General features: G+C 43.8%; 1 protein-coding gene across 1 annotated transcript in view; it reads right to left on the reverse strand.

Moving 5' to 3' along the window:
• Positions 1-238: 238 nt before the first annotated feature.
• Positions 239-21,717, reverse strand: part of St6galnac5 (ST6 N-acetylgalactosaminide alpha-2,6-sialyltransferase 5) — a 177,956-nt gene continuing 156,477 nt past the window's right edge. Inside the window, exons 4-5 of the mRNA XM_013143174.3 lie at positions 16,829-16,936; positions 239-4,771 (exon numbers count right to left, since the gene is read on the reverse strand). Coding sequence (XP_012998628.2) covers positions 4,540-4,771; positions 16,829-16,936 — 340 coding nt within the window. The 3' untranslated portion in view covers positions 239-4,539. The remainder of the gene's footprint in view (positions 4,772-16,828; positions 16,937-21,717) is intronic.

The raw sequence follows: 21,717 nt of genomic DNA on the forward strand, positions 1-21,717 counted from the left end.
ACACAAGCTTGCTGAACTTTACTCCACCTGTGTGTTCAGTAGAGCCAGCATTAGCAAAGCCAATAAATTCAGCAACAGTATCCTGCCCAAATCTAGGTCAGCTCCATTGATTAAAAATGTTACAGGTTTAGGTACTGACCCTATTAAAATAAAACCCCCTTCGAATTTAACTATATCACAACCTATTGAATCTCCTGGACTCTTTCAATACCCAAGCACCAGGTCAACATTAAAGAGGTTATGATCAACAACAGACATTTATTGAGTGCCTATTGTATGCAAGGCACTGTACTAGGTGTGGGGCTACAAAGACAAAAGAGAAACAGTCCTTACCCTCATGGAGCTTACAATCTAGTCTAATAGGACACATATATAAGAAGACAAAAGACAGTACAAGGTAGTATATAATATTAGGGCACCGAATAGAAACAAACAGGATTTGTCTTTTATTTACTTATGTATTTTGCACTGGCTTTTCAATACCCTGAGTAGGTGGGGGGTGGTGGTGAGTGGGCTAGAATAGAGATAACAATCTGTTTGGTTTTCGTCCTAGGACTCTCTTACCTCTTTCTATTCCCATTATCTCCTACTCTGTGCTGAGTGGTTCACTCCTCCCCGCCTCCCCCACACCCTGCTTCTGATTTTAGCCTCTCAGAGGGCAGCCCACATCCTGGTTTCCCCAGGACTGCCCTGGCTTTAGCATAGAAAATCTGCACCATGGAACTCCCTTCTCTTTGCTCTTTCCCAGCCCCGTCCCCACCAGGAGGGCGCTCCTGAAGGAGCTCATCCTGCAGCCACAATGGACTCTTTCCACCTTCTCAGGTCGTCACTGCGGCAGGCTCTGCTCCAAACCTGTCCCCAGGCAGGGCTCTAGTTTTAAAACATGAGGAAGACCCTGGCAGCCCCAAAGGCGGCTGGTTTGAGATCACACCAACACATAGGAACAAAGTCAGGAGAGAATGATGTCAAAGAGACAGAGCGCTGCTTAAGAGGAAAACTTGAAGATGAAAGAAATGATTGGGTCAGGTAGGAGCCATGCAGAGATAGAAGAGGACGGTGGATCTTCTCTAGGAGGAGGTTGATTTCAGAACTGTAATCATCTCCCCTGTGGAGTCCGGGCATTTTCTGGAATAAGGTCACTCTCACACATGGAAAAATACTAGGGCATGTGCATTTAAATGGCACTGTCTTAAACCTAACTAAGGTTCAAATTTCTCCTTCCACTTTTGTTTAGCATCCATTTAGCTTCTAAATCATCATTTTAGTCTTGGAGGGGGAGTGTTTGTCTCAAAAACAAGACCATTCCTCTCCATTCTAAAGTAATTTAGAAAGATCATTAATGGAGAAAACGTTTGGAAAACAAAGGTCATCTGATAAGAGGCGTCATTTGGAATTCCAAGAGGCTGCACAGATTTCTCTTTTAGGTATGCTACTTTGTGCTTCATATTAAGTTGTTAAAAGGAAACACTGAACTTTAAAAGCCTAGGACCTTGGAGCTCCCAAACTGCGCCAGTTTAACGTCTAGCCCTCAGGAGTGCATTCCAGGGTTAGCGAAGCACAGGGACTTAAGTTGCCGAACACCCATTAACGGTAATGGAAATCACACAGAAAGTCCCCACGCAGTGCGCTGAATATTTACCTCCTAATGTTCTTTAAATGTACGCTTTCTTGGGTGAATATTTACTGTAGAATATTAAATGTGAGATTCCTCTTTTTATGGGCCATTTGAAGTGATTGATTTTGTTTGTGAATTCCTGTAACTTTGCCCGTAATGGCTATCTACTGTAATGGCCCCTGCCAAATGTTCTTGCATTGAAATAACAGAAGCCAGGGGTCGGCCAGCTGTGGCATTGGATTTCTGGGGTCTTAAAATCTAGGAAGAAGCTGATGACACAGCTAGGGAGGGGAGAGAAAGGTGGGTTACAGAAGCAATCTGACTTAGGCTTCAAATGTACTGAAACCACTGAGGTCTGTAAACATGGTTTGGTAATCATCTTTTATATCAGAGTTATGTTTAATGCTATTGCATGGGTGTTAAGTCCAGCAGTCATGAAATGACAGTGGCAAGACAAGAATTCAGTCGCCCACAAGCAGGTCCCTCAGTACAATCCATCAGGATTCTAGGCATTTTGTTTAATGTTGCAATAAAAACCACCACCCAAGTGATAATTTCCTATACTTATTGGTACCATATTTAAAAACCTATATTAATTCACAAATTCTAGTTCCATGTGGATTTGAAACATTTCCTAGTGCAGCCAAAACTTTTGAAGTGTGTTGCTTTCTACTCTTTTGAGTATTTCAGAGGCAGAAGTTACAAAAATATGGAGCTATCCTAATAATTTTTACAAAGAGCAACCTAAAAATCCACAAAGAGGTAAGAGAACATTGTTATGTCTTTGTAACTATGCCTTTCCACATTGCCATAAGAATACGACTTGTTAAAGAGTTGACATCTGAGCAAAACAATCTTTTCATGTGATCCTAAGTATGGCCTATAAATCAGTTGCATAAAATTTATATCCTTTTTATGCTGATAGAAACATTATATGTTCAGATTCCATACAGTAAACACACTGTGTTGGAGTGAAATTCATAGTTCCAGAACTATGAGGAAATTTTAAAACATGAATTCCGGCTGCTTTAGGCAGCTATTTTAGCATTTCATTGTCTTTTGACAATTCAATCTATACCTTAAAAATAATATGAACTTTGTGTTTGTTGTGTGAATCCTTGGACTGTATCTGCCTTTCAGCACTCCGTATAGCTAACAGTACTAGTTAGTGAAAGGGAGTGGAATCTTTGTTCTAAGAAGAGGAAAAAGAACTGGTAAGGGAGAGACCTTAAATCACAAATTGAGTCATGGCAGTCTCCATACATAGTATTTGCTGGCACCTTCCAATTTTGCTTTACAGAACTAATGCCTCCAAAGCAATGTAAAAAAAAAAGCACTAGTATATTCTTAAAAGACTATTTTTGGGCAATATTACTTATTGAAATGAAAATCTATCATGCTAACTGATCTTACTTTGTATAAATTCAGTCTTTCCTCGTGTTTCAGACCAAGGAGTTAGTGAATATAATTTAAGATTTGCAGCGAGTCTGAACAGCACATAAGCTAATGAGCCATACGAGAGAGAAACATTTCCTGTTCTTTTCTCCTCATAGAAGGGCAGCTCCTTGCAGTCCGGGAACCTTTTAGAAAAGTGTGTTTTGCTTCCAAAGAAGCAGGGGATAGGTTTAGTCAATGGGGTCTGTCCAGGAGGAAGGGCTTTACCCACAGAGGGAGATAAGTACTACTGGAGTATAAAATGTCCCCAGAATATGGTCCTCACTAAAGTTGGAATCCTATTGTTCCAAATATAAAGAGTCTTCAAACAAGTCTATGAAGGACATACAGAGTTTTAGATTTGGAACAAAACCTAAGAGATCTTCCAGGACAGCGACATCATTTTAAAGAAGAGGAAAAGAGGGCTTAAGAAAAGTTACTTATAACAGATGTTACTAGGGGCTGGGGATTTAGCTCAGCGGCATAAGCGCCTGCCTTGCAAGCAGGCAGTCATGAGTTCAATCCCTGGTACCGATAAAAAGGGAAAAAACCAAAAAAAAAAAAAAAAAAAAAAAAACCAAAAAAAACAAAAAAACAAAAACAGATGTTACTAAAGAAAACTATCTTTAAGGTTTCTTGTTAGCATCTTTTTGCTTTAATAACAGTTTTTAGTTTTCAATTTTGTCCTTTTGGAGCATGTCTATACATTAGAAAATGTTATAGATGTTCTCGCTATGACACAGCAATTTGCCTGAAGCCTAGGGGTTCAGAAACACATTACACAACATTTTCAAGTCAAATACCAGTGCATGCTAACAGTCAGCTTTGTGAACACAGAGGCTCATCAGCCCAATTCCAGGCCATTTCCAACCATCAGTGAAGAGGCAAGTTAGGAGGAATAAATTACCACAGAATCATACTGTATAAAAATACTGGCCTAGTGTGCACTAAAAAACTCTCAATAAATAAATATTGGACATTTGCCTTATGAAAGTCAGTCCGTGGTGATGTGCTCTTCGAAAACCATGTCTGTACTTTCAGGCTGCTTTTTACAAATCACACAAACAGTCCAACAAAGGACAAATGTTATATAGATTGGGCGATAGAATACAACTTGGTAGAAAAATGTCTTTTGATGAGGTGTTTCTATAAAGGAATACAACCACTGTTGAGTTGCTTGTTTCTGTTTCAAAGGCAACGGAAAGAGATCCAAACTGCTTTTAGCCACAGTAGCGTCGCTGAAATGAGTGCTCAGTTACTAATGTGACTCCTTTGAAAGTGGCAGCACTCCTTGGGACGCCTTAACTCTGGAATTTGTTGGCACAAGCCAGCTACAGTGAGCCTTGGGCGCGTAGCTAGGCAGCTGTCCATGGTGCTGAAGGAGAGACTGCTTCTCTGCTTCCAGTTTCTGTCTGGTGGCTCCAGAACTCTGATGCTGTGGGTACCAGGTATTACATGGTCTGGGCTTAATGATCTTGCATGCCCATTCCTCAGAACACAGGTTTATTCTCCGGATGATTTACAGCAGGCGACTCTGGTTTCCAGTCTGGTTGAAAAAAATGAATATTGAATGTCCGTGCCCAGTTCTTAAATACTCTCTTCTCCGTGATGAAGCGGTGGTGACTGCCCTTCCGCCCCCGCTCATGGGAGAGGTACATGGTGCACTCATCAGGTCCAAAAGGTTCATAGTAATGGTAGGGTACTGAAGGGTGATTAGGATCCCTGTAGGAAAAAAAAATGAGATAACCAATCAAAGCCAATTTTTTGTTGTTGACTAATTCAAGTAAGATGGTAACTTTTAATAAGCTGACAAGCACAAATCTTACTTTCTAGCCAAATGAATTTTAGTAAATTGTTTTTCTGGTGTTTATTCAGAAAGCAGGTGGTAAGGTTTTTTTTTTTTTTGTCTTTTTCATTTTTATCAGTACCGGGGATCGAACTCACAACCACCTGCTTGCAAGGCAGGTGCTTATGCCGCTGAGCTAAACCCCCAGCCCCTTGTGGTAAGGTTTTTTAAATGCAATGACTAACATTATTAAATAGACATAAAAATGTTCTTAGAATGTTCCGAGGTTTAGGTGCTACCCATTTGTAGTTATGGTTGTACTCTTTCTACTCGTGCTCACATATGAAGGATTTAGTACAAATAGCTAGATATTTATAAAACAAAACCAGGTTATTTCCACAGAACCATCTCAAAGCCTCTGCAGACTTCTAATTAAAGCCAGAGCCTACAGCCAAAGCCTGCAAGGTCTTTTCCTATGTTGCTCAGCCTTGTCCGTTCTGCCCCACTGTCAACTCCAAGCCCCTCCTGCCTCACGGCCTTTGCCTGTGAGGTTGACTACATCTCTAGAACACATCCTCTTAGTTTACTCTTTCTCACCATTGTCCATCAGCTCAAATAAGTACTTTTCACAGGCTTTACATGATACCTGCCCCCTGCATGCCACCTCATTTTCTTTATGGTGCTCAGCTCAGTTTGAACTGGCTTTGTTGTTTCCTTGTTTATTGTCTTCATGTGAGGGCAGGGATTTGTCTTATTCCTAGAACAGTGCCTGCAAGGGGCTCAGTCAATAGTGTTTGAGTGTCCATTGCTGAAAGAACTTTGTATGGAGTTAGTAGGGAACAGAAAGCTTCTAAAGACATTTTTCCCCCAAGCAGGGAAAGCTGCTGATCCTATTTTGATCCTCTGGGACAGAAAGGAAATCATCCAGTAAGATGTCACCATTTCCCTTTCATTGCTCTATACCTCCTGTGTACTCAATGTCTGGAGCTCCTTGGTCCAGAAATTCTAAATTCTCAGTCCCTACTGTGTAGCCTGAGAGTTCCAGCACTGTTTTGCCTTCATTTGCCCATCTCAGCCTCAAATAAGAAATGCTGGCTCATCTCTTCAAGGTGTTATGCGCAGAGCTAACATGGGGGGCTAAGGGGTGCCATTATAGGGTCACTAAAGAGAGCTAATCTCAAACTAGTCTCCATCCAGACCATCCATCCCATCTGTTTTCTGAAGTGTAGGTGATAAAGTCCAGGTTTCCCAGCAGATAAACTTTCCCACCTTGAGCTTCAGTCACCAACTGAGATCTCTGCAGACAATGAGGACGTGAAAAAACCACACAATCCAGCTTCTTTGAGAGCTCGGGGGTTCTGGGGTCCCTTCCAGTCAAGAGCTTAGTTTCCAGAGATACTCACCCTGCTAGCCACCTACTTGTTTTCTTCCAAGGAGATCAATACACAAATGGATTTTAGAGTTGCAGCTTTACAGGGGTCAGGGATCAAAGTCTTTTATCAAGAGAGGTGTCGAGTTTGTGGTTCTGACAGCAATAAACCTTTGGGCAGCTCCTTCTCTTGGGTTAAAGTTCTTCCAGAAGAGAGATTTACTTTCATCATGTAGCGTCTAAACATTTCTCAAGCTGGTGGCTGCTGCCTGAATTAACCTGTACAACCCTCATATGCCTGTGTCTGAAGGACATGTGGCCGAATGAAACTCTGGGTCCTGTCCTATCTAGTTGTGACAGATTTCACTGATTTGCTTACCCTAGAAATTGGAATGCCTTAAAACTTTAATAGAAGATGTTTTCAATACAGAAAATGTCTACCAGGGGGACAATTTAGGTTGGAACTGACCACTATGAAGGAAAAATAAACAAAATGGAGTAGAAACCTGTGAGGGAAATCTATGCACATTTATGTAGTGTAATTTGGAGAACCATGCCATACTGCCATGAACCCTCAGGGTTAAGCTTTTATTCCATCTCATGTTTTAAGTCTGACTCATCCAAGTTTTGGACATCTCATTGGCATCAATCTGGCTAAAGAAACAATTAGGCTTCTAAAAATATCGTGAGATTGATCTGGCACCCAGGAATCGAGGGTAATTGGAACCCAGCTAAAGGATGCTAGGAGATCAATTTTGTTGCTCAGAAGACAAGTTTCTCTGAAGGAAAACTTATCTGACTTCATATTGATCACATAGCAAGAGAATTAAATTCACATATTTGGGTATGTTGATTCCAGAGGTATCCAATGGGCCATCCATTGGAGGGAGAGTTCTTCCCGTGTTTTAACACTCTGTCCAAGCAGCAGAGAAGAGCTCTGTGTGACTTAGAAGGCAGAGCTGCCTCTGGGCTGTGAGCCTGCTCTCAGCTGGATTCCACCTCTCTTTAGAAAGCCCTTCCTGGCTTATGCTTCTAATCCATCAGGTCTTCTCAAACGTGACTTTCTGAAAGCTTCCATAGCTCCCTTTCCTTGCCTGACCCAAGTGAAATTCCACAAACTTTATACCTGTAGGAGCTTCTGAAAAAGGATAGATTTCGGTGCCCAAGTTCCTGTTTGGGCCACTGAAGCTGAAGGAGCAGACTGGGAGGAGATGGGCCCCAAGCCAGTCCCTGGGGCTGGCTGCAGCCGGCCATCTGTGCTGTGCAGCCCCTGTGGGGATGAGCCCTGCATAGTGGTATGAGGAAGTTTTCCTTTTTCATTGTAGGGGAAGCAGAAGGAGCATGAAGGAATTAACATCTAGTGTACATAGGGAGATTTAAGGAAATGCTATTGCTGGTGGGTGTGCTGTTCATAGACTCTGGTTTAAATTAGGTCTCAGACATAAGTGTGCTCTGCCACATCTTACCTCCCCCATCCATCCATTTTCTTTCTTTTCTTTTCTTTTCTTTTCTTTCTTTCTTTCTTTCTTTCTTTCTTTCTTTCTTTCTTTCTTTCTTTCTTTCTTCCTTCCTTCCTTCCTTCCTTCCTTCCTTCCTTCTTTCCTTTCTTTCTTTTTTTCCAGTACTGAAGATTGAACCCAAAGCCTCACACATGCTAAGCTAATGCTCTACCACTGAGCTCCAGCTCCAGCCTGTATTTTTTTAGTTTGAGACACAGTATTTCCAGGCTGCCTATGCAGGCTGTGAACTTTCAATCCTCCTCAGCCTCTGGAGTAAATGGATGACAGCCAGGCACCACCATGTGACCAGTGCAGTGGTTTCAAAAGTAGGTTGAGCATCAAAGTGAATCATGCAATACTGGATAATAAAACCCAGAAAATGAAATAAATGTCCCCAAGTCTATGATGGGTCTAAGGACCAATGGAGAAATAGTGGTAACTTCAGAATGGGTAAATCCATCAAACAACTCAGGTTAACAGAGCTTGAGCTAGTAGTTGACACTATGGCCAGACATGGTGGTGCATGCTTATAATCCCAGTCGCTTGGGAAGCTGAGGCAGGAGGATGGCCATGTGTTTGAGGCCAGCCTAGACTACATAGTAAGTTCAAGTCCAGTCTGAACTATATCATGAGATGCTGTCTCAAACAAACAAATAAAACCCCAACATGACACCACGTAACTCCTAACATCAAGTGTGGAAAATAATTTATCCCTTCTATGGAATCCTTCCTGGGAAAAAATGCATAGCTGCAATATATTCATGAGGAAAATATCAGACATACCCAAAGTACTTCTACAAAATACCCAATCAGTATCTTCAAGGAATGATTTGAAGAGACTAAAAAAATGTAAGTAAATGTAAGGGAATTCTGGAATAGATCTTGGAAGAGATAAAGGATGTTAACAAAGAAATTGCTAAAATTTAAATAAAGCCTCTAATGTAGTTGAGCAGATGCCATGTTAATTTGTTAGTTTTCATAATTGGACACAGCTACACAAAAAGCCAGCATTTGAGGAAACTCGCTAAATGGTATACAGACTCACTGTACTGCTTTCACAACTTGTGTATAATCTAAAATTACTTAAAACCAAAAAAATTGAAATAATATGATATATATATATATATATATATATATATATATATATATATATATATTTTAAATGGTGTTCCTTAGCAGGTTCTGAATGGCGGCCAGATTTCTAAAGGCTGAGGAAAGTTACAGGGTCTCCCTTCTTCCCTTCTGTCTCCAACAGCCTGCTGGGAGGCTTGGCTGCTCCTGTGGGAAGGGTGAGCATGGGCACCCAGGTAGACTCAGGGGTCTGGCTCTGTGCACACAGCCTCAGCCATGGGCCATTGTCTCAGCCCACAGAGCAGAGCCAGCACTCTATGCACCAACTTATTTAATCCTCATGATGCCTTTATAAGAGATGTACTATCATTAATCCTGTTTTACAGATGAAAAATTCATGGCCAGAAAAACTGAAGATTCAGAGCCAAGATTTGGATTCAAAGCTCTTAAGAGAGAGGTTCTGTGTCTTGGAGACCCAGGTGGGGGGTCTCTGTCTTAAGAACAGCCCAGGCTCTGCTGGGATGCACAGCACCTGTTTGGGGCATTTGTCCTGGCTGCATTCACCCCAAGTCCTTTGTACCCTATGTGTGCTGCTTGCTCTGTGCATCTGGCCAGGGTGTTAAGCAGTGACCAAAGGTTTGCTCACAGTTCTATTCACTAATATTAATGCACTAGAGATTTGCAATGTTACATTGTGAGTTTTGTAAAGCTGTACTGTACAACTGGGGAATACCTCATAGTAGTAACAAATAAAGGTAGATCCTTCCATTTCTAGGTTCTGATGAGATTCAGATGCTACCCTATGTGTGGCACCTTGGCAGGTGAGGAAATAACAGAGATTGGAAGTTCCTATTTCCCCTTGGCCATCTCTGAAGCAAGTCATAAAAGAATTCTTTACTTTCCAGTAAAGTAAATCATAAAATTTTCATTCCAGGAAAGGAAAATTCTTATCCAGAGACCCAGAGAAGTCAAGAAGAATCTAAACCAACAGACTTCGCTAAGTCTTCTCCTCTCCCCTTTATCATCATTAATCATTCCCTTTTGTCCAAAGGACTTTTTTGGAGGGGATTAGATCTAGGGTGTGTGATAATGGGAGTAAGTGTGTGATGCTGGAATTAGGGGTGTGTGATGCCTAAACTGGTTTAGCATAGTTCTGGGTTTGGATAATGGAAGCTACGCCATGGGTGTGGGTGGTGCCAATCAACAGGTTTGCAGCCTGGGGAAAGATAGAAGGCAAGTTCATGGCTTCACTGCCTCCTGCCTGCTCTGCCCTAGACTGTTTCTCCTGTGTGATGTCCCTTTGCTATGTCACTCTGACATGGAGCCAACTAACTATGGCCTGAAACCTCTACAAATTGTGAGCCAAAATTAACATTTCCTCCTTTAAATTATGGGTGTTAGATATTTTGTCTCAGCAATAAAAACTGTAACTAGGACAAGAACCAGCTAGGTTGACCTGTTTACTGGATTTGGGGATGTTCTGTCCAAAGGCCACAAATGTCCCCAAAGAAAGAATACTGCCTTTGCCTTTTTCCAGAGCTCTCAACCTTTAAACATACTCCTTTTCTTGGCATTGAGTTGATATTCAGGAAATGTTTGAAGAATAGAGTTAAATTAATGGCTATCCAGTGTCTAGGCTGTTCTGCAGTTGGTTGCCATCAGGGACCTTTTGGGGACACCACAAAGCATGTAAAAGAAAACACTTTTACAAGAGCCCCTCCAAAATATCTGTTTCAGAGCTAAGAGTCCTATCCAGCCACCTATGTTCTGCTGTCCCCATTTCTTGTCTTTGTGGCCTCTTTAGAAAGACTCCAGCTGCACACTTTGGAAGCCCATGGCATAAACATTTGTAGGTCTGCATGGAACATCAAGAAGCTGCAATTGCCCAGCTCCGATGAAATGAAGAGCCACATGAGTCCCCAGAACCTCACCCTGCCTCCCAGTTCAGTCCCTCTCAGAGGGTGCCGTAACATCTCAGAATGGATCATTGTACCATGTGAGATGGAACGCAATGAAAACACCTAGTGATTGGCAAATATTGGTCAACTCATGGCAAAGCTGGAAGAAACAATAAGCTTCCAGGAAGAAACAGCACAATATGTTTGAGTTCTACTTCATAAAATGTCAGCCACACAGATAGCATTACCATTCCACACCTGTCTGCTGTGGGTGTCTGATTCTGCATGATGGACTGCTGCCAAGGAGGAACTGTTCCTGTTACTTAACGCTGGCAGCTTTATTAATGCTCATAGCTAATAATTCTAGCAGAATCAACTCTTTGGTATTCACGATACCTTTGAGATGTCCTTCACATTCTGGATGAGATATTAATTTAGTTCCATGACAGTGATCACTCTGAATCATTACCCCACTAATTAATACTCAAGAAATGATGGGTAACAGAGAGTTGTAAACTCAGTTATGTGCTAAGTATAACCGGAAATAAGACTATTAGATAAAATTTAAATGCTCGGTCCAAATTATTGCAATAATTTACAGTGGAAAAGGAGATTAAAAATACACACCATAACTTAGTTTAGAAAGCAATGATAACAGATCTTTTCAGTGCAATTTATAGTCCACCTAGAGAGAGAAAGGTTGGCTTCCTATATGCATAGGGCATGATTTAAGGGTCTACTGTCCTGAGAATAATATATTTTGATGCTGTCTCTGGTGTAACGTGACATTAATTTTCTCCAGCTTTCTGAACACTGATGAGCATGAAGTCAGGTGAGGTGGAAAGGGAGGGGCTGGTGTCCGAGCTCCTCTGTCAGAACGGGACACTGGCCCTGGCTGAGACTGAAACAGTGTGGCCACCAGTGATTACTGTGCCCCTCTCATAGCCTGAATTTGGCATTTGCTGATGACACTTTTCATTCGCCTGGTACATTTTTTGGGGGTAATAAAAATTTTGAATCAATCTCTTAAATACCCCCAAAGGAAGTTCATTTCGTTTATCCCTGAACCAACCCATCCCGAACATGTGCTGTGTTTTAGACGTGGTGGCAAGTCCTGAAGACACAGATGGGAGGCAGGGGCAGGAGGACCCCAAGTTTGAGCCAGCCTGAGGGACTCTGTGACTTAGTGAGACCCTGTCCTCAAATAAAAAATAAAGAAAGGGCCAAGGATATAATTCAGAGTGAAGGCCTTGGGTTCAATGCCCAGCACTGGGGAAAAGGAAGGAAGGAAAAAAGGAAGGAAGGAGGGAAGGAAGGAAGGAAAAAAATCAAAGGGAAGAACCCACAGAAGCCAGTAGGATGAAAAAAGCAGGGGCGAGGTCTTCAGAGCTGCAGGCATGGGGACAACAGGGTGTGGGGTGAGTTTTTTGACAGAGGTTTAGTACGGCCGGCCGAGAGAAATCTATGTGGCTGGAGAGGATGAGCTGTCCTAGGTACAGCCCAGTCCCAGAGGCCTCCGTGTAACCAGGGATGCGACTCAGTTCTGCAGCTGTGGGGAGCCTCAGAGGGGCCTCAGAGGGGCTTCAGGTGGCATGGCTGGGTCGGTGGCCAGCTGCTCTGTGATGTCTGGAGAAGGGCTGAGCAATAGAGAAACAGGAAAGGCTGCTTCCTGTTTTAGTAGGTGTTCTATTCTGTCAGGTCTTGAATTTGTCCCTCATCAGCCACCAGGACCAGTAATAGAGCAGATGTGATTGAAATACACAGAGAATGTTTACATAAAGAAGTATTACAGTTAAAGACATCAGCTCCCTTAGGTACCGCCCCTTGCCTCAAGCACTCATCCCATTGCTCTTGCTACTTGCTGAAGTCCACTTTCCTGAGAGTCTTTGTGAGTTGTGAGCCCCAGTACTGCACGGGGACTGCTGCTGCCAAGGGCCACCTGAGGGAAAAGCGGGCTCATAAAAACATCTCAGTGTGTCCTCTTCTGCCTCAGGCAGTGAATCACCTACTTCTGGCTCTTTTCCAAAGTGGAAATGGCAGTGAAAGGCAAACCCTTTGAATCAGTCGGAGACATCAAGGCAGCCACAACACAGCTGGGTTTGGAGGCCCAAGGGGGACATTTCAGTGACGGTCAGGGACTCAGATGCCTTGCAGGCAGAATGGACTTTCCTCCACAGCCACCCTGTCCCTCCTCCTTGAACTGTGGTTTGGTGGGACTGAGGCATTGTCGGGCAGAGACCCCATCTCATTCACCTCCGAACACCTTGCTGGGGCCTAGGACTTGAGGTTCAATAACAAGCCTCCGATTCATCTAGTGAATGACTTCTTTTGAGGGTCCTAATTGTACCTTATGGTCTGAAATGGTTGATTTGAGGAAAATGAACAGCTGTCCTTTTTTTCTGGCTGAGATCTGGCTCCACGTGGCTACACTCAGAGACTGGGAACCTTCTGGAAGCCACAGGATGACTAGGTACACTGCAAGTAGCCTGTGTGACATTCTGCAAAGAGATGCTGGCCATATGGCGATTTTCAGTGGTGACAGAGAGGCCCTTCACAGTGAGGGCCATGCATACCATTCCACAGCAGCCCCACCCCGCCCCATCCCTCCTGCCCTGGACGTCTTCATCAAATGGGCTGGCAGATCCTGCCTGTCACATGAGTCCCTGCACCTGAAAGCTCACTGCGGGCTCCCCCATCCTGGAACTGGGCTGAGCAGGCCTCATCTCACCGGGGTGGAACCGCCCTAGGAATGCTCAAGGCCACTCTCCTGTCATCCCCAGTTCCCAGATGTAGAAAGTAAGACTCCTGGGACACAGTCCCCTGAGTCACTTGCCCAAGGTCACCGAGACTCAGTGAGGCCAAATAACTTTTCTAAAGTTGGCACACATACTCTTTAGAGGCAGAAATGCTTCTTGTCACCTACCTCCAGCCCTCCAGAGAGTGAGGTCAGGCTTGTTCCTCAGAGGAGCTGGACGAAGCGTCTGCTCTGTGCTGGGGTAGTGAGCATCTGTCCTGTGCCCCAGCCTCCAACATGTGAGCCAAGCACACAAGTCTCTGGCCTCACGGAGGTCCCATGCCTGTGGACTCAACCTGCTCACTATTTGCCATCCCACAGAATCAGCCCTAGCAACTGTGGGTGCTCGAGCTATTGTACCTCCCACCTTGAGCCCTGGAGCCTGTGACACACAAAGCTGTGATTTCTACGCCTCGCACTTCTCAGCTATTTTCAAAATGAGGCAAACAAGCCTGGAAGTCAGACTGTTGCAGGAGGAACTCATGGGTTGGCTTTTCATGCTCTGAGGCTTTGGCAAACAGTATTGATATAGGATGCTCATAAGAGGTCTGCAAAAGCTGCCTTTTTCATAGTCGCGTAGCAGGTGGCTTTGCCACATCCCTTGTTTTGGTATGAGTACGGCTTATACTAAGCCCCTGGGAGGGAAGGGCTGGCTCATTATCCCAGGCCCCAAAATTCTTAGTCTCTTGAGGAACTGGGTAAGGATCTAAAATAATGCTTGAGATCACAGGAATCATTTTATATCTTTTATTATATTGTACCAGCAATGTTAGTGATACTAAATAATCATTCCTGTGCATGTACGTGTGCAAGGCACTGGGTCAAGCACTCCATGCCCACTATCTCATTTTACCTGCACTGTGTTCTGCTTGTTCTTTCTGTTGTTTTCTTAACCCCATTCTACAGATGAGCAAACCAAGCCGTGGGGTCCTACAGTTAGCAGCCGTTCTCTAGTGGCTCAGCTAACATGTCCTGGAAACAGAGAGAAGAGGAACTGGGAGATCGCTCTGTGGTGCTCCTGTCCCCTCATTGCCTTCCCTAAGGACAGAGAGCATCGAGGTCTCCCTGGCCCCGAGTCCTCTGTCCAGGGCACACCCAGCTCTCCCCCTCTCTCTCATAGATCCCTGGGCACAGGGGATGCTGTTTTTGGAGGGGGGACCCTTTGGAGGAGTTCCTGCTGATAGATCTCGGGCAGACAACTGCTGAACTTTGGCAATGGCAGCTGACAAGCCGAAACCTGGAGCTGTGGCAACATATGGCACAGGGACATTATCTTAATTTCCTGGTTAGACTCATTCCATAAATTGTTTCCATCCTACTGTACACATAGTCAAGATGAACTGAGTCTGAGCAAGAGAAATGACAGGTTAACTCGCCTTTCATAACAAATGGAGTATTTCCTTGAACACTCTGTCATTAACATTTCAATTTATTCATGCTTTCTATTCCTGGCATCCTAATGGCAGTGTGGTCCAATTATATCTGCCCCACAGCCATCACACCTGATGTTGGTAAGTGCCTCTCCCACTGCCTCTGCCACGCCGGGGGTAGGGGAGGCCATTTGCTCTTCTAAAGCATTCTACCTATTTTTACACACAGGGTATTAAGCAGGGAAACAATGCCAGCAGCAAGAAAGTGGCGAGGAACTGGGTGAGGATCTAAGTTACGTCCCTCATGCTTGCCACCTTCCAGTCTCTGTTCCAAGCCTGTCACATGTGTGACCTTATTCAATTTGCAGTCTGTTACCATCGTCACATCTGTGTCTATACACGAGGCGCTGAGACGCAGATGTGAAGCTTTAACCTTGCAGTCTGGCCCCGCACAGGTCTCTCTGTGAGGTGCGCTGATCTGCATCCCTATGTTTCCTTCTCCTCTGTGACCTGGCCCTTGCACACCAGCCCAGGCTCTTGCTGGGTTGGATGTCTGGGTTAGAAAAGGTGAAGTGGTACATAGCATAGCACTGCTGCGGTGTGAAGGCACCCACCAAAACCACGCTGAAATTTTATCCTGATTGCAAGGTATTAAGAAGGAGGACAGGGATCTTTCAAGAGGTGGTTAGGTCATGAAGGTTCTGTTCTTGCGGGTGGATTAAGGGATGGATGGGGTATCTCAAGGGCAGTCTGTTATAAAAGCCAGTTGGCTCTGCACCTTCTATGTGCCCCTCTCACTGCGTGACACCCTGTGCTACGTCAGGACTCTCCAGTTTCCAGCAGTAAAGAAGTCCTCACCAGATGCAGCCCGCTGGCTTTGGACCTCTCATCCTCCATTACCCTAAAATGAATAAACCTTTATTCTTTATTCTTCATACGTACAGCAGTGTGTGTTATTCAGTAATAGCAACATAAAGTAGACTAAGACTTGCATGATTGAGTATACCTTTTCTCATCTTTGCTTTAAACACTGAAATTGCAGCTTTTGATTTATGAGTTAAGGCTTTCGAACTGTTAAGTTTTAAAGCACAGGAAGGTTTTGAATCTGAGAAGGTTTAAAAGCATTTTTTGAGGTCTTGGGGATTAAACTCAGGGCCTTTATCCTGAGTTACATCCTTAACTCTCTCTCTCTGTATCTCTGGCCCTGTCTGTCTCTCTCATCTGTCTTTCTATCTAAACTTTAAGACACAGTCTTGTCCACTTGCTAAGTTGCCCGGACTGGGCTTGAATTTGTGATGTCCCTGAAGCCAGGAGTGAGCTAGTCCTGAAACCTGAGATGTTTTCTGAGTTTATCAGTACTTAATCTGCGCATCAGTTTTCAAGTGGGTTTCTAGAAACCAGGCCTTAGTACTGCTCAGTGCATCTCCTGGTACTCACCACTCTGTACGTGGGCATGGCAGGAGCAGGGAGGTGTGCAAGCTGCCTGTGCAGTGCTAAAGCCTAGTAACCATGCCTGACCTTCAGGCCTACGTAGTGCAGAGATAGGCTATTCATGTGCAAGACAGAGAGGCTCAGAGGAATATTTTTATGTTAGAAAACAGGCTTTACCATCAAAGGAAATGCCCTCTTTAGTTCATTAAAAAATTACCACACAGCTTTCAAGTGAGAATAAAATTAATATTTTTAATGCTTGTTCATTGTTAATATTATGCCAATTACTGCATTACTTTCGGCTGATAAATATTCAGAGGATGAATGAAGCCCATAAGACGAATTAATTCTCTGAGAGTACAAACAAAACTTTCAATATTTTATATCGCATAATTAAATGCTGTTTGTTGTTCCCAGAGCCAGCAGAGCCAGAACTAGGGACATGCTAATTAATCGCTTTAGGAAGACAGTCCGACATGTGTCCTGGGTGAGACTCAGAATGGGACTGTTCATAGCCTGCACACGCCTGCTGATGGTTTATGCTTGCAGAATGACTCCTACCTGCAGAAGTCTGGGGGCACCATGCCATACACATCGATCCTGTCGCACAGCTCCAGCGCAATCGTCATGGTGAACCAGCCAGTGCTGAGCCACGTGTTGGAGATCTTCCTGGAAGGAGGTAAAGTCAGATGGCACCCACTACCTCCTGAAATCCCTTCCAGAGTTCGCCTGACCATGAACAGACACACAGACACAGACACAGACACAGACACAGACACAGACACAGACACAGACACAGACACAGACACAGACACAGACAGGAACACCCGCATCCTCTCTCTCTCTGTCTGTTTGATCAGTATCTGGACCCTCTTCACAGCCAGCTCTCCCACCAGTATCTCACTGTAACAAACTGCATAATGGTAGCCAATACACATGCTTCCTCATGGTGGATCTGGGATGTAGGGATATGGGAGCTCTATATCACCAAAAGAGATGACTAACATTTTTTCAGTGTTTAACTGTATGTTGTTATGGCTCAATTTCTTGATGATGACAATATTAATGTTGACAGTTCTGGAATACTTGGCTAACTATAAATTCTCCTTCTACCCCACACAAGCTAGATAATAAATTAATAATTTAAATATGACTAAACATGTAGATGTACCATCTATCTATAGCTACCAACCTATTTATCATGTGTCTATTGACCTGTTCACTGACTGTTTGATCTTAAAGTCAACACTTGCTTTCACGAACTAACACCAGTATCTTGACTGCACAACTTTCCTTCGAGGAATTGTGCTCATTTGAGAAAGTACTAATGACCCTATGAAACCGACTATGGAAAAATGCTTTTATTTTACTGAGTATTTGCTTTATTTTCCTTCAGAACATTCTGGGGCCTCTGAAAGTTTTTATTAGAAGCCAAAAGTGGATGAATTTAGGGCATCGATCTGAATATTCCACTATTCATTTATTTGCCCTTTTGGGATTCTGTCTTGAGCTCAACAATGTGCCAAGGCCCACGCTAACGGGGGAGACAGCATCCAGCTTTAATTTGACCCTGAGAGAACGACTTGCTGGCCAGTCTACCATGCTATGCTTCTGTGGATATTAATTTCAATTCTTCGGGGGCTGCTGCTTCTCCTTCTGTCAGTGCCCCTGGCATGCCTCATTACTCAGTTCCAAACACCTTATCCCCAAGGTCAGACTTCTGACTTCGCCCAGCCGTAGCCCAGCCCCATGAGGGCTGCACACCGCCGAGCTGTGGAAGGGCTCTGTGCTGGCCCTGCAGAGAACCCGCCTGGAGGACAGGGAGACTTTGTTAAGCCGTGTGCATTATTTCCATTTCACAGAAGGACACCATAAAAGAGTGTTTAAAAGAGTCTTTTGTCTCACCAGATTCCTGATGGGCATGGGTAATTTAGTCATCCCTATGCTCTGGCCCCCACTTTCTACCTCTTAAGTCCTTTTTGTTCAACTTTTGCATCCATTTCATTCCATCTGGAGCCAGTCACACCCCCTAAGCACATCTAGCAGCTCCTAAAGATGGGATACCAGGGGCACAACTCTTTTCTGCCTCGGCTGTCCACACCAGATGACCCCAGCCAGTTTCTGCTGATCTCTGACCCTGGACTGCCCACCTTTGAAGCAGGTGCAGGAAGCCATCCTTTGAGTGACCTGAGGACTCAATAAGAGCATGCCCAGGAAAAGCATCCTGTGTGCTGTGCAGATCATCAAGATCCTTCCTCCCCTCTTGGTTGTTAGGTTGAGCAGGCAAGTCAATAATTCACCCATTCCTTTGGGTGCCTTTTTAGTACCTAAGAAGAACTCCTTCCAATAGTGGGATCTTATGTGAGAGCCATCAGCAGCAGCCAGGGTGGTAAGTACCGAATTCGAAACCCTCCAGCTTCCATAGGCATCAGCAGTCTCTGTCCCCTCCCCTGAGTTATAGCCTGTCCTCCCTGCTGTGCTGTGACAACACAATGCCACTTATCCCTGATCAAAGAAGCCCAGGATGAGAAGGGTGCTCACTTCCATCCCCAGGATCCTAACTTGGAAATCACACCTGCATCCCCTAATGCTTTAAGAGCTGCTGGAAGTACCAGCTGGGGCTTTGTCCGGTGCCAAAGCCTGGTGCCAAAACCTCTCCCGAATTTCGGCTCTTTCATGTGATGCAGTGCAGCACACAAGCCACAGCCTAGAGGACAGGAGGATATGGATCTCCATAAAAAAGCTTTGCGGGTAAAAATGGGGGAGAATACAAAGTAGATGACTCAAGAAACTCAAGTGAAAAGTTCTTTAAAGACCCACTTAAAATTCCCCAGACTTCCTAAATAATAGCCTTTTGGGATCACATGCTATAGAAAAATACAACTTCTTTGTACTGTCTTTCCAAAGAGATTTCAACTCTTTCTCCAACAAAGGAATATCTACTGTTTTTATACTTAATCAGCTGTAATGAAAGAATATGAAGAGCTGTCATGTGCTTATTAGGGAAAATTATCAGATATTCTTTTATATGATGAAGTAACACACTGAGCTGATAATTCTATAGTGCACACTAAATTACAATTAAAGGCCTTTCTGCTCTACCAGAAACTCATTTATAATCTCTATGGAAATATTCTTCCTGCAGTTATTTCATTTATGCTTCCTTTATCTAATTACTATAATATTGGTTCTGAATCGTATTTTCCTAATGTACCCTTATTCAATTATAAAGTTATTTTCAAGTACAGTTACTTTCTAATATCAAAGAATACCACTTGGCCATCTATGTCATTTGTCATGCTTTTTAATTGCAGACTATTTATGAACTATTTTCCCCTTACTTTTAAGTAGAGTGAAACTTCTATAAATCAAAATCTACCGAGTTCCCCGCCTCTTCAAAATATTAGCCTGAAATGAATGTCCCAATCATGAGATCTGAAAATTAGATAGTCTACCCTGCATATATCTTCAGAGCATGCTACTGTTTGGGTTTCAAGACATGCAGGCATTGAGAAAATAGCACCGCAGCCTGAAAGTTTTGTGTTTCAAATGACAGAAATGGTTTTGTTCTGAAGGTATTGTTTTTGACTTGGTTTCTAGCTTGGAGCAAGCTTCGGGTTAAGCATACAGACACAGAAGAATATTGAATTAGTAATAGTTTTGTAAAGGTAGTTTCCAGCTAGGCACAGTAGCACATGCCTACGATCCCAGTACTCGGGAGGCTGGGGCAGGAGGATTGCTGTGCTGTGAGCTCCAGGGCAGCATGGGCTACATAGTGAATTCAAGGCCAGCCTGAACTACATAGTGAGACACTGCCTCAAAAAAAAATACAAAAACAAAACAAAACAACAACAATAGTTTCCTAAAATCTGGAGGCGGCACAAAGATGCTTGCAAGGATAATGGACTTTGGCACTGAGCTCTTCCGAGTGTTAAGTCCCCTGTGTGAGGACTGAGTGGCCCTGGAATGTGGGTGCCTGCAGAGAGGGCCAGGAGTCAACTGCGAGGCCATGGCACTCTTTTTCCCGCTGGAGCTGCCCATGAGGTGGGCATGGGTTGCAGAACTTCACTGGTCACAGTTCAGTGATGAGTGGGGGAGGTCTTGGTGTTCGACTGTCTCTTAAAGATGCTAAGTGGCTAAAAGGTGGGCTGACTTCATCTCCAAGTCACCTACTAACCTGTTTCCATAAGCAGATGAGGAGCAAGGTGGGGTTATCCTGCACCAGCATTTCGGGGATTCTTAAATGTAGCAGACATTAAAGAATCAAGGGCATTGTTTTATGGAAGAGATAGTTTCTACTTGTTTTGAAATTTCCAAGCAGTGACATTCAACTCTAAATAGCTTTCTCCCTCTTCATCCCTCATAAGGTGCTTTCCTGGTTAAGGAGCTCACAGAAGTGAGTGGCAGCTCTTTATGGGCAGAGTAAAGGGCACACGGTGGAGATCGGGTGGCTTGCAGTGGTGGTCAGGACCCTGGTGTGACTGTTGGCCAAGCTGACCTGCATCCACCAGGGCTCAGCAAAGGACCCATGGTGCCAAAGCAGCAGTGTCACCCTTCCTTTTCCAGACTGAAGCCTCACCCTGCAGCACCAGCCCTGGGTCCAATGTTATCCAGAGATTAAAAAGATAGTTCTTTCCACAAGAGGTCAAATAGAATTTTTATTTTTTGTTTTCTGAGGAATCTCTATATTGATTCTCCTATATAAGAAATCTAAGATATAAATAATTTAAAGAGTAAAATAAAGGAGAGATGATAAGAAATAGAGAGATAAACTTTTTGGAGATGGAAAGAAGATGAGGGAGTAGTGGAAGAGAAAGGGGAATAAAAATGACCCAGATGCCCTGTGTGTGTGTCCGTACCAATTCACTAAAGGAATGTACTCTGTATCACAAACATATTAAAAATGATAGTTCTTCCACACACAAAAAATTGGACCCTGGCTTTTGGTTTTTCTTTAAGATTGCTCTCTAATAATATGTTGCTCAAGCTGGCCAAATAATGGATTTGGCATTTTATATTCTTTATTCCACCTATCGTATCTCTTTAGTTTGAAGGTAAGAAATTGGCTCCACGACACTTAACATGGTACATTGCATCACTAAATGTCTGTTAGATATGAAAGTAACTGAGACATGTTTGAGAACAAAGGACATCTAACTGTTAGGACAGCCCAGCGATTGGTACTTCTGACCCCTGCCCATGCAGAAGGCCACCAAAGCCCTGGAAGGTTAGAAACTGGCCACGTCTACACAAGCAGAGCACGCTGGAGCCAGAGTTCCAGCCAGAAGCTGTGTGTTCACACCCACTGCACCTGCTGCGCTGCACGTCTCTGTCTTCGTTCCCCTGGGGTTTGGCTGGTTTGGGACCCTCATCTTGTCGAGATGACCCGTCCTCCTGGGGGTGAAGCCCCTGGGTTTTTCTCCAACTCCTGCTGGTCTCTCACATCTCAT

The sequence above is a fragment of the Cavia porcellus genome, unplaced genomic scaffold (assembly GCF_034190915.1).
Source record: "Cavia porcellus strain 051 isolate PalLab524CR breed Dunkin Hartley unplaced genomic scaffold, mCavPor4.1 scaffold_1, whole genome shotgun sequence".
In the NCBI taxonomy this organism is placed as follows: domain Eukaryota; kingdom Metazoa; phylum Chordata; class Mammalia; order Rodentia; family Caviidae; genus Cavia; species Cavia porcellus.